General features: G+C 43.0%; 1 protein-coding gene across 1 annotated transcript in view; it reads left to right on the top strand.

Annotated features, from left to right (window-relative positions):
• ABCA5 (ATP binding cassette subfamily A member 5) overlaps nucleotides 1-13,150 on the top strand; it is a 244,628-nt gene that overhangs the window by 181,377 nt on the left and 50,101 nt on the right. The window contains exon 26 of the mRNA XM_073559971.1: nucleotides 10,731-10,868. Coding sequence (XP_073416072.1) covers nucleotides 10,731-10,868 — 138 coding nt within the window. The remainder of the gene's footprint in view (nucleotides 1-10,730; nucleotides 10,869-13,150) is intronic.

Genomic DNA, 13,150 nt, shown 5'->3' with positions numbered 1-13,150 from the left:
AAAAATGCAAATTTGACATAATTTCTCACAATACCTTAAAAATGTGCCAGACAAAATTGTTTGCACTTTTCCAAAATTGTGTTTCAAACATAGAAAAAAAGCACAAAAATTGAGCTTGGTTTGAGTTGATACACATGCAGCATATAAATGCATGTTGACATTGGCCATAAAACATAAAACCTGCAAAAGACAAAGTGAGCAAAAACCCTGCTGTAACTAAATAAGTAAAAGCAAAAGTGCATCTAAATAATACAGAGTTTTTAGTAATACTGTTTTTGATCAAAAGTAGCATGAAAGCTATCCCACCACGACACGGTGTAGGACTATCCCAAATAGAGTTACCGTGTCGTGGTGGGATAGCTTTCATGCTACTTTTCATCAAAAACAGTATTACTAAAAACTCTGTATTTAGATGCACTTTTGCTTTTACTTATTTAGTTACAGCAGGGTTTTTGCTCTCTTTGTCTTTTGCAGGTTTTATGTTTTATGGCCAATGTCAACATGCCTTTATATGCTGCATGTGTATCAACTCAAACCAAGCTCAATTTTTGTGTTTTTTCTCTGTATTTTTGCATTCTGTGCAAGCTGGGGTGTGGCCTCCCTCTCCTGAGCTGGAAATTGTATATAAGGCTCCCCCAGACTGGTGTCTACTGTTTGGGACCCAGTCCTTTTGTCTGCCCTTGTTCACACATTGAGGTCAACTTTGACACAAGGCAAGGTTTTTAATATTAGACAGTGTAGGACTATCCTGAACAAAGTTACAGTGTCGTGGTGGGATAGCTTTCATGCTACTTTTCATCAAAAACAGTATTACTAAAAACTCTGTATTATTTAGATGCACTTTTGCTTTTACTTATTAATTAAGTTACAGCAGGGTTTTTGCTCACTTTGTCTTTTGCAGGTTGTTTGTTTCAAACATGTGATGCTTATTCAAACTCACCTGTGACAAGTAACAGGTGCGGGCAATATGAAAATCACATCTGAAACCAGATTACAAGGGGAGAAGTAGACTCAATCTTAGCATTATGTGTCTGTGTGAGCCACACAAAACACAGAGAACAGAAAGAGGAGAAGAGAACTGTCTTAAGGACTTGAAAACCAAAATTGTTTAACAGTATCAACAATCTTAAGGTTACAAATCCATCTCTAGAGATCTTGATGTTCCTTTGCCCAATGTGCAAAACAAATGGAAGAGAGAAGTGGAATTGCGCTGCTAATCTGCTGTAAGACTAGGTTTACATTAGCGTTTCTGTGCGCAGCGTATCATCTGCATGTGCAATCGCATGCAAAAACGCATGTTTACGCAGCATTTTTTATCCGCATCATCTTATGCATGACACAAGAAAATGCTGCATGGGCATGCGTTTGTATGCGCTTTTGCATGCATTTGCCTTGTTTATGCACATGTGTTCGTTATTTCCAATGCTTTTCCAGTAGAATTTCCTTGACACCAGACACCCAATGGGCGTGTGTCATGGGATTTCTATATACAGACAAACTGCACAGATGAAATCCTCGTCTTTTGCTGCTGTATCCAGTTGCAAGATGGATCTTAGCGTGGAGAGCTTCATTCTTAATCTTGATTTGTCATTGAAATTGGCTGTTGCCTTTGCTGTGGCTTGTGAAGAACAAAGAAGAAGAGAAAGACAGAGAAGACATCGTCGTCGCTATTGGCAACACCCCATTTTTGAAGTCCGAGAGAGCCGTGGAGCCTACCACTCATTGTACACAGAGCTGTGTGAAAACCATGAGAAGTTTTTCAAGTACACGAGAATGTCGGAACAGAACTTCCATGACTTGCTGCTACATGTCCGAGGATCCGTCACCTGGCAAGGACACTCAAGCAATTTCTGCTGCGGAACATCTGTTGGTGACTCTGAGGTACGTAATTTTGAACAAGAAACACCAGTCATTAATATGCTGGTTCTAAAAGCCATGTACTGATTTTTTTTCCCATTTTCTATTCGCCAGATTCCTGGCTGCCGGAGAGGCCTTATCACCTCTACATTTTCAATTCCGGATTGAAGTGTCCACGCTTTCTGGAATTGATGGAGACACCTACCGTGCTTTATGTGATGTTCTGCATGAAGAATTCCTCCCCCAACCCACAACTGAACTCTGGCTGGAAAATGCTGCAAAATTCCAAGACATTTGTAATTTTCCAAACTGGGGGATGTGGACGGCAAACACATTCGGATTATGAAACCTGCTGGAAGTGGATCCGAGTATTTCAATTACAAAAAATACTTTTTGATTGTTCTCATGGCGATTGCAGATGCTGACTGTCAATTTGTCACCGTGGACGTTGGCTCATTTGGACAAGGAAATGACTCAGACTTTCAAAAGCTCTGACATGGGCCAACATTTGTATGGGAATAATTTCAATTTTCCACAGCCACGACCTCTTCCAAACACTGAAGGACCGTTTGTTGTGGTTGGGGTTGATGCGTTTCAAATGTGTGCCAACCTCATAAATCCGTACTCAAGTCGGGACTTGAATCACACCAAAAGGATTTACAACTACCGACTGACAAGGGCACGAAGAACTGTGGAGTGTAGTGTGCGTTTGGATTGCTGGTATCTAAATGGCACATTTTGGGAACAGCCAACAGTCTAAAAATTGAGACAATTGATGAGGTTGTGAAAGCGTGTGTTGTTCTGCACAATTACATCCTGGTGAAAGAGCGACACCACTTAGAACTTGAAGAACTTGTTACTACCACATTGCAGGATTACCAAGATCACCCTCTGAGGACTACAGTGGAAGTTGCCGAAATGAGGTGTAAATTTGCTGCCTACTTTGTTTCGGATATTGGACGTATAGCATGGCAAGACGAAGTGGTTTAAGCCAGGGGTCCCCAACCGCCGGTCCGCGGCCCAGCACCGGGCCGCTGCAGTGCCCTTGCCTGTCCGCGGACACAAGGGGAGCCAGGGGCGGTCAGTGGCGTAGCGGGGGCTGGGGCGGCGCGCAGCAGTTCTTAGCGGCGGCCAGGGAGCGATCAAGCAGCTCCGCTGCCTGCAAGAGGGAATAGCAGGAGCGGAGCTGCAAGGACCCGTCCACTGCGTCCAGCTTCCTGCCCGCCGCCCGCGCTTCCTGTCTCTGACACAGAGAGGAGAGCGCGGCCGCTGCTGTGTCAGAGTGAGGAATTGCGGGCGGCGGGCAGGTGAGAGGAGAGAGGTGGTGTCTGTGTGTGTATGTATAATGTGTGTGTATGTCTGTGTGTGTGTGTGTGTTGTGTGCGTGTGTGTGTGTGTGTGTGTGTGTGTGTGTGTTGGTCTGTGTTTGTGTAGCCTGGCCCTGGAGGAGATGGGGACATGAGGAGAAGGCCATGAGGGGAGTGATGGAGAGACGGCAGTGATGGGGAGAGGGGAGTGATGGGGTGAAGGCAATGATGGGGAGACAGCAGTGATGGGGTGAAGGCAGTGATGGGGAGAGGGGAGTGATGGGGTGAAGGCAATGATGGGGAGAAGGGAGTGATGGGGTGAAGGCAATGATGGGGAGAAGGCAATGATGGGGAGAGGGGAGTGATGGGGTGAAGGCAATGATGGGGAGACAGCAGTGATGGGGTGAAGGCAATGATGGGGAGAGGGGAGTGATGGGGTGAAGGCAATGATGGGGAGAAGGGAGTGATGGGGTGAAGGCAATGATGGGGAGAGGGGAGTGATGGGGTGAAGGCAATGATGGGGAGACAGCAGTGATGGGGTGAAGGCAATGATGGGGAGAGGGGAGTGATGGGGTGAAGGCAATGATGGGGAGAAGGGAGTGATGGGGTGAAGGCAATGATGGGGAGAAGGGGGTGATGGAGCACTTAATCAAAACCTATGGTGAGTTGAGTCACATTATAAATGTTATTTAATTATAAGTATGCACTGCTACACTACAACCGTGTCCATAGCCCACGCCCCCTTATGACCAAAGCCCCACCCCTGCCACACCTCCATCCCCGCCATGCCGGGCCATGGAAGAATGGTCTTGCTTGAAACCGGTCCCTGGTGCAAAAAAGCTTGGGGACCACTGGTTTAAGCCGCTAATAAGTAAAATGTATCTGTAATGTTTGCTGACTTCAATACTAACACCTTGACTGTAACACCCGTTAATACTTCACTCAACAATACAAACATGTTTAAATAAAGAGATAAAGAAAACATAGGGAGAAAGGGATTGTGAAGAAAATAATTTTTACTAACAAAAATAAAAACAATGTTTAATTTAGCATAAATAAAAAAACAAATTGAGGTTTACTTTCGGGGTCTGCCCGATGGTGTGATATTGTGGACCTGGGGGGTGTCGGGCTGTGATGATTGGCTAGGGTGGTTGGGGAAGTGGCAGTTAATTGGAGGATTGGGTCAGATATATTGGCAGCAGATGTAACATTGGGGGAAGAGGACACATTAGGAGTTGAATACAAATTGGAAGGGATTGACACATTGGAAGGGAGAGAACCAGGGGAAGGTGGGGACAGACTTGGAAACAGAGACACATTGGGTGGTGAGGGTGTAGGTGGTGGGTAATGTTTCTTCCCAACATTCTTTTCCTGGCCATTTTGCTGGTTCCTCGGTGTTTTGTTTTTCCCTGTTCCTGGGGTGCTGCACTCGACTGCGTGGTGGAAATTGAAGGCTGCATGGCTGCTGCACTTGGCTGCATGGTGGAAGTTGAAGGTTACATGGCTGCTGCACTCGGCTGCATGGTGTAGCTGGGTACTGTAGGAACAGTCCTTATGTCCGGCGGTGGTGGTGGATAGGTCACTTGTGCTGTCATCGGTTGTTGAGCAGACGGGTATCTAAGTCCTTGAGATGTTTGAAAAGGTGCTGGAGGATTCTGCCACTGATGCTGTGCTGGCCCTTGTTGACCTGTAGGAAGCAAAGTTTGTACCTGCTGCTGATATCGGGACTGCTGCAATGCCTGGCTGTAAGCAGCCTGGCAGACCTGCATCACGTGCAGCTGGAGATCAGGCGGTAGGTTTTCCGACACGCATCGCTCTGTTGATGAAAAATAATGTTGCGCCAGTCTCTGAAGGTCGGCTTCCAGGCGGTCAAAGTGTCTGTGGACTTCCTGGAAAAGTGTGTTCACCTGAGTGAACCCACTATCCAGTTTTTCTAAAACAGCCTTCATCCCATCACGGAAGATCGAGCCTAAGTGAAGAAACTCAGGCATGACTTGCCTCCCCAGGCCCTCTGCCGCTGACAAGAAGAACCAACAAAACCAGTGGCAGAGGGCTGGGAGAGGGAAAAACCAGATGGATCGGCTGCCTGTTCCCCAGCCTGTGAAGCCAGCCTGGTTGCTCCATTGCTAGTGATTGATTGGGATTGAGCCTGTTCGTTGGCTGGTCGATGAGGGGCCGCTCCAACTGAGGACGATCCAGGTTGTGTTGTGCTGCACCAGGTTCTGTGTGGAAAATAAATGAAAAACATTAGTAAAAAAAATTATATTGTTTATATAATAGTAAGACAACACAAAAGATACTCACATTTGCTGACCAACCGCAGGCCTCAGAAAAGAAAGCAGACAATGTTATTTATATTTTCTGAGCGTTGGAGCAGCACCACTTTGAACCTGAATCTCCTCTCTCATGTCCTTATTGAAGCGATCCTTCATCGAACACCAACGGACTTTTATTCTCTTCACTGTGAAGGGGAAAATAATTGTAAAACAATGCACCTACATTAACAGGTTCACTGCCGCGTCAGACCACATTGCAATACTTAACGAAAATCCTTTCTGGCATGTAGCGTGGCACAGTCACAATCAGCTAGCAGTGATCTTGCCACTTCTACCCAGAGTAGTCGAATCAATGCTGAGTCTGAATGATTACGATCACGGGGGTCCCACAACGCTGCTCGCTCTTGCACAGATTGAATGAGTTGGTCATTTTCAATCTCTGGTTGTGGAACCTATAGATCAAATAAAAAAAAAAGAATTTGTAAGTAAAACTGAAAGCAAATTCAATTCCAACTCTGATAATGAAAACACTACTTACACCCTGTCTTTCCTCCTCAAAAACTTAAAGCCGACGACCCTGGGAAGATTCATTTCCACTTGACTGCTTGCGCACTTCCGCACTGGAAGGTACCTGTAAAGAAAATACATGATTTACCACATGCATAGTATTGCCAGTCGATGCATACCAATCAGTATATCAATTGCGATTACACAATCAGTGTCATTTCCACTCTGGGAAGCTTCACTGAAGGACAGCAGTCAAGTGAAACACTACAGAAAAGAACAGAGAAGAAAAATTAAACTTGTTAAGAGCCAAACAAAAAAAAATTTAAAAAAGTAAAAATAAAAACACAATGCACACCAATACTTACACTACCGTTCAAAAGTTTATGGTCACTTAGAAATGTCCTTATTTTTGAAAGAAAAGCACAGTTTTTTTTCCAATGAAGCTAACATTAAATGATTCAGAAATACACTCTATACATAGTTAATGTGGTAAATGACTATTCCAGCTGCAAACGTCTGATTTGTAATGCAATATCTTCATAGGTGTATAGAGACCCATTTCCAACAACCATCACTCCAGTATTCTTATGGTACTTTGTGTTTGCTAACTGTGTAAGAAGGCTAATGGATGGTTAGAATATCCTTGAAAACCCTTGTGCAAGTATGTTAGCACAGCTGAAAACAGTTTGGCTGATTAGAGAAGCTATAAACCTGACCTTCCTTTGAGCTAGTTGACAATCTGGAGCATTACATGAGTTGGTTCCATTAAACTCTCAAAATGGCCAGAAAAAAAACTTTTATGTGAAACTCAACAGTCTATTCTTGTTCTTAGAAATGAAGGCTATTCTATTTGAGAAATTGCCAAGAAACTGAAGATTTCCTACAACGGTGTGTACTACTACCTTCAGAGGAGAGCACAAACAGGCTCTAACCAGAGTAGAAAGAGCAGTGGGAGGCCCCGCTGCACAACTGAGCAACAAGACAAGTACATTAGAGTCTGTAGATTGAGAAATCGACGCTTCCCAGGTCCTCAAATGGCAGCTTCATTAAATAGTACATGCAAAACGCAAATGTCAGCGTCTACAGTGAAGAGGCGACTCCGGGATGCTGGCCTTCAGGGCAGAGTGGCAAAGAAAAAGCCATATCTGAGACTGGCTAATAAAAGGAAAAGATTAATATGGGCAAAAGAACACAGACATGGACAGAGGAAGATTGGAAAAAAGTGTTATGGACAGACGAATCCAAGTTTGAGTTGTTTGGATCACACAGAAGAACATTTGTGAGATGCAGAACAACTGAAAAGATGCTGGAAGAGTACCTGATGCCATCTGTCAAGCATGGTGAAGGTAATCTGATGGTATGGGGTTGCTTTGGTGCTGGTAAAGTGGGAGATTTGTACAAGGTAAAAGGGATTTTGAATAAGGAAGGCTATCACTCCATTTTGCAATGCCATGTCATACCTTGTGGACAGCATTTGATTGGAGCCAATTTCATCCTACAGCAGGACAATGACCCAAAGCACACCAAATTATGCAAGAACTATTTAGGGAAGAAGCAGGCAGCAGGTATTCTATCTGTAATGGAGTGGCCAGCGCAGTCACCAGATCTCAACCCCATTGAGCTGTTGTGGGAGCAGTTTGACCGTATGGTACGCAAAAAGTACCCATCAAGCCAAACCAACTTGTGGGAGGGGCTCCTGGAAGCATGGGGTGAAATTTCTCCAGATTACCTCAGCAAATTAACTGCTAGAATGCCAAAGGTCTGCAATGCTGGTATTGCTGCAAAAGGAGCATTCTTTGACGAAAGCAAAGTTTGAAGGAGAAAATCATTATTTCAAATAAAAATCTTTTTTCCAAACCTTCTCTATGTCTGGACTAGATTTTAAATTAATTTGGCAAATCATTTTATTAAGAAAAGTATGAGTTTTCATGGAAAACACAATTGTCTGGGTGACTCCAAACTTTTGAACGGTAGTGTACGTTACAGGCATACTCAATAATCTGATGATAATAATCAACAGACTAGATGAAGAGATCCATAATAAAAATCAATATTTATTGATAATCTTTTAAAAAACACAGTGAAAGAAGTAAAAAAGCAGTCAAGGTTTGACAAGAGAGCCGCCACTAAATGACCAAAAACTTCATAATAATAGACAGGCATACGCAATAAAAAAAAATTTGTATGTCACATGCAAAAAACAGCCTAGCGCAAAAAGTGTCCCCAAATAATATATTAGCATATGAAAAATATATATATTTATCAAAGGAAAAAATATCCTAAAATAGCACATCAAAATCCCCTAAACATTATATCAGAAAATAAACTAAACAGTGAAGAGGGAGACATATGAGTTGCCAGAAAAAATCATAAAATAACAAATATAAATGCTATGGTGGAGTATATAGAAGTAAAGGGACACAAGCAATTCAAAGGCCAAGAAAGAGAGTATACAAACATCCGCAATTTTTCACCAATGAAAGATCCTCAAAATGATGTAGCACTAGTGTGGAAATAGAACAATAAGGGGGAGATGCCCAAGAAGACAGAAAATATCCATACAAGTTGTGTAACTACATGGTAAATAGACGAGTGACTGCTTCCCACCCCGACGCTCGTTTCACCACTGGCTTCTTCCAGAATAATTGCTTGTGCCCCTTCTATGTAGTCCACCATAGCCTTTATAATTGTTATTTTATGATTTTTTTTCTGGCAACTCATATGTCTCCCTCTTCACTGTTTAGTTTATTTTCCAATATAATGTTTAGGGGATTTAGATGTGCCATTTTAGGATATATTTTCCTTTGATAAATATATATATATATATTTCATAAGGTAATATATTATTTGGGGACACTTTTTGTGCTAGGCTGTATTTTGCATGTGACATACTAGTTTTTCTTTATTGTGTACACCTGTCTATTATTATGAAGTTTTTGGTCATTTAGTGGCGGCTCTCTTGTCGAGACATGACTGCTTTTTTTTATTTCTTTCACTGTGTTTTTTAAAGGATTATGAATAAAATTGAATTTTATTATGGATCTATTCTTCTAGTCTGTTGATTATTAGAATCAGATTATTGTGTATATCTATTCATTAGAATTGCCAGCCCCATAAGTTTTCTGGCCTTTTTTGTTAAGAGAAATCCTGGACAAGAGAACTGAAGGGCCAATACCACACCACCGAAACAAAGAAATCCTTGACAGGAGAAGCAAGCCACAACAGTAGTCCGGGACTGGAGCAGCAACCAGTCTACAATGAACAGAAAAAAAAAAAAATAATACAGACTGCAGAGACAGACAGATATTTTCAAAGTTTATAATTACATAGACAGTCTTGTGCTCACATCCAGAGTCTGGAGAGTAATGGCTTTGCAGTGTCCACACTTCCTTTTATACAACTGGCAATTAGCATGTGGTGAAATAATTTCCTGGACCTGCTCATTCTAAAGTACGCATGCGTATCGAACGCATGCTTACACATGTCCTTGCGTACCAATGCGTTCCCATAGACAGTAATGCGTTGTTTTGATACACTCACGCCTTAAAAAATGCAACATGTTGCGTTCACCGGACACCGCCGCACACAGTGAAACGACGCATGTGTACGCGTCCGCAAGCGAACTGATGCAAACGCATGTCCCTGCATATCACTGCTGTGCAAATTAATTGGGATAAAGCATTTTTTTAAGTAAAATCGTAAGTTGGTTGCCAGTCAGTGATTCAAACCAGTTTTAACTGCTTTGAACAGGCACTCACACCTGTTCAAAGCAGTTAAAACTGGTTTCAATCACTGACTGGTAACCAACTTACGATTTTACTTAAAAAAATGCTTTGTCCCAATTAATTTGCACAGCACTGTACACAATTTTAAATATATGTATGCGTGACGCATGCGGATCTATACGGATCATACGTTTCGCACGGATGCACTAATTTGAAACCAGCCTAAGAAACAAGGAGGCAAGTTGAATAATTGTGAGGCGGGAAACAGTACACTTTGGAAACAAGCCTGGGGGGAGTGGAAGTTAGAACTGCATGGCTACTCTGCTATGAAAAAACAGCAATTGCCTACCATCATGCGCATTATTAACGTCTACCCTGCTTGTCTGTAACTATGGACAGATCAATCTTCATAACAGGCAGTGGTCTACATCTGCAAGTTGCTCAGAAGGGAGACACCTAGAGGCCAAAATTTTAGAGCAATTTCTCACCTCACACAAAAACATTTTTTTGGTAACAAAAGTTTATTCCATTTTTGATACGGTCCATGTTGGTGATCTGATACGCATTAGCTTGTTGAAATGTCCATGACCATTTAAGGAGCTCATAAACATTTTGATGAAAATCAGCAGGATCCTGAAGACACATGTTAGGCTAAGGTACAATCAGGCATGTAGAGTTTCAGCATGCCCATTCCTATGTTACCATTGAAGGTAAGATGTGCCTGGCAGCAGATTATTCTCCTGCTCACATGTGAAATTGCATGGATGCTCAGCCAAATGTCCATGTGTATGGAGGATCTATAGGAATTGCTAATCTAAAAAGTATAAGCACCATGGGCACTGTTACATCTGGATTTACAGTGAATAAATTAATTTAATTAGCATTATACCTGCATCTCCTGACCTGCACCTCCTGTCCTAGATGGGCAGGCCAGCATGGTGGCTCAGGTGTCCCGCTATGACAGATCTTCTTTGGTGGACCCAATGTAGGCTGCAAACATTCTGTCACTTGTGAATGTTTCACTTAGGGATCATGTTATCTCCTTTTTTGTCTTTTAGACTGGATTGATCACCATTACAGTGATCGAGCTAGCCTCCGTCATCGGCAACGATTTGATCTCCACGGTGTGCCATGATCTTTTTTCCATATTTATTCCTATCTACCCTCTTATTGGCGTGCTGATTTGTTTCTCGAGAGTAAGCACTATTCATCATTTTGCTTATGTCTTTCTATTATACCTGCATGTATTTTGTTCTTATTTTAAGAAAAGTGTGCATCGGTGAGCTTTACTTTTATTCTCTGTGTATAAAAAAAACATAAAATAGCTGCTGTTAGAGTAGCCCAATCTGCTCCAAAACGGGGTTACCTCTTCAGATCGTGTTTAGTAGGTACAACTAGCCAGAGAGTAAACAGACAACATACTTAAAGTGCAACCGTCGTTTTAATTTGTATTACATTAATCAATGGCACACGTAAAAATAAGCAACTTTGTAATATATCTTATCAAATAATTTTTTTTTAATCAGATATTTTTTATTGAAATTTTTAAAACATAACATCACATTTCAAAGTACCCCACATTCCTTACCACATGCCCTACCACCCCCCCTTCCCGTTCCCTGGTCCAATGCTACGTTATACCAAAATAGATACAAAGCATACATAAATAAGGCACACATCCTAAGGCGCATAGTATGATAATGTACACATAAATCATATTCAGAGTATCATGAACATGTTACGATAACAAATTTACAGACTATAAACCTGGAATGTTCAACCATCCTGCCCAGATTTTTTCAAACATCGCCGGCCTTCCTCGTTTAAGATAAATGGCCTTCTCTCTGCACAATGTAAGGTTAAGCTTATTTACATATTCTTTCCGCGTGGGGACTTTATCCGAGATCCAGTGATACACTATTAGTTTCCTAGCAATAAAGAGCATTCTAGCAACTGATATTTGTAGATGATCGTCACCCCTCCCCTCAGGGGCGGACTGGGACTAAAATTCAGCCCTGGCATTTGAAGTTACACAGGCCCACTAGTCACATGGTGACTATATAATATCTTTGTACACTTGTAGGTTACAAGAAGTGAGAGGAGATTAACACGACTATATAACATGTAGTCACAGCTGTGCCCAGTATTTCAGATCAGTCCTATTTATTCCTCTTAGGTACAGTACTCCTCCCAAAGCTCTGTCCCCTTTTGTACGCATGGTGACCGAATTCCTGGCAGAACTGCTATCCATTGGGCAACCAGACCCCCTGGTCATAGCCGCCCCTATCATACCTCCCAAGTTTTGAAGAAAGGAAAGAGGGAGAAAGACAGCGGCGCGCGCATCGCGCCGCTGCAAATTTTAGGCCACGCCCCGGCCACATCCATTTTGCAACTAGTCACACCCATGTCCACGCCCAACCGCACCCATTTAGCACTGCTGATCAGACTGACTGGTACTGAGAGCACAGTGGCTGGCATTATGGGCACACTGACTGGCACTAAGGAAGAGAGAAAACAGAGAGAGAGAAAGAAAGGAGAGTGAGAAAGAAGAAAGAACAGAGAGAGAAAGAGAAAGAACAGAGAGAAAAAAGAAGTAAAGAAAAGAAAGAAAGAACAGAGAGAAAGAAAGAGGAAAGAAAAAGAAAGAGGAAAGAAAAAGAGGGGAAAGAAAGGAGAGAGAGAAAGAAAAAAGAAAGATTAGAGAGAGAAAGAAAGAACAGAGAGAGAAAGAAAATGAGGGAAAGACAGAACAGAGAATGAGAAAGAAAGAACAGAGAAATAAAGAAAGATTCTATAAAGATACTATAACAGCCTGGCTCCCATTGTAGTGCCCACCTGAGCCTCCCAATGCAGGACATATCATGATCCGCTCACATGGCCGGCATCCCCGATTCCAAGGTGATCCCGCTGTCGGAAGAGGACATGGTGACGGAACTGAAGCATTCCTAGTTCCATCACAATCTCATGAAATTATCTAATTTCCGGTCAGCTTCCAGCACATCACTTCTGGTGGAACGTCATGTGTGAGTTTTAAAATGCTCCTCAGGGCTCCGCCGTGTATTCCTGTGTCCGTGGGAAAAGCCCGCTTTGTATGCTTCGTACACACTTGGCTCCACTCCGTACATCCCGTACACATATGGCTCCACACTGTACACACACGGCTCCGCTCCGTATACCCCCTGCAGTGCGGGAGGATTGGAAACTATAACTGCCATGCCCGCAGAGGGTTGGCAGCAGGAACAACAGCCAGGCCAGTGGCCGCATCAGCTGGCAAGCGGCCAGATGAGCGGACGCTGCCGCCCGCGGCCCACATGACAGCAGCCCAGTGGGAAAATGCCCGGTTGGTTATATTACCAATCCGGGCCTGATTCTAGCAACAGCAGGGAAAATATTCCAGAGACAAAAACTTCCCCAAGGAACCAACTTCCTGTCCCTTCCCCCAGATCCCCGTCCTCTCTGGTCAGGGCTGGAGTCCATG

This window comes from Dendrobates tinctorius, unplaced genomic scaffold, assembly GCF_039654945.1.
Source record: "Dendrobates tinctorius isolate UK_male_01 unplaced genomic scaffold, ASM3965494v1 ptg000014l, whole genome shotgun sequence".
Classification (NCBI taxonomy): Eukaryota; Metazoa; Chordata; class Amphibia; order Anura; family Dendrobatidae; genus Dendrobates; species Dendrobates tinctorius.
The sequence above is the reverse complement of the archived record's forward strand: the minus strand, read 5'-3'. Positions and strand labels throughout refer to the sequence as shown.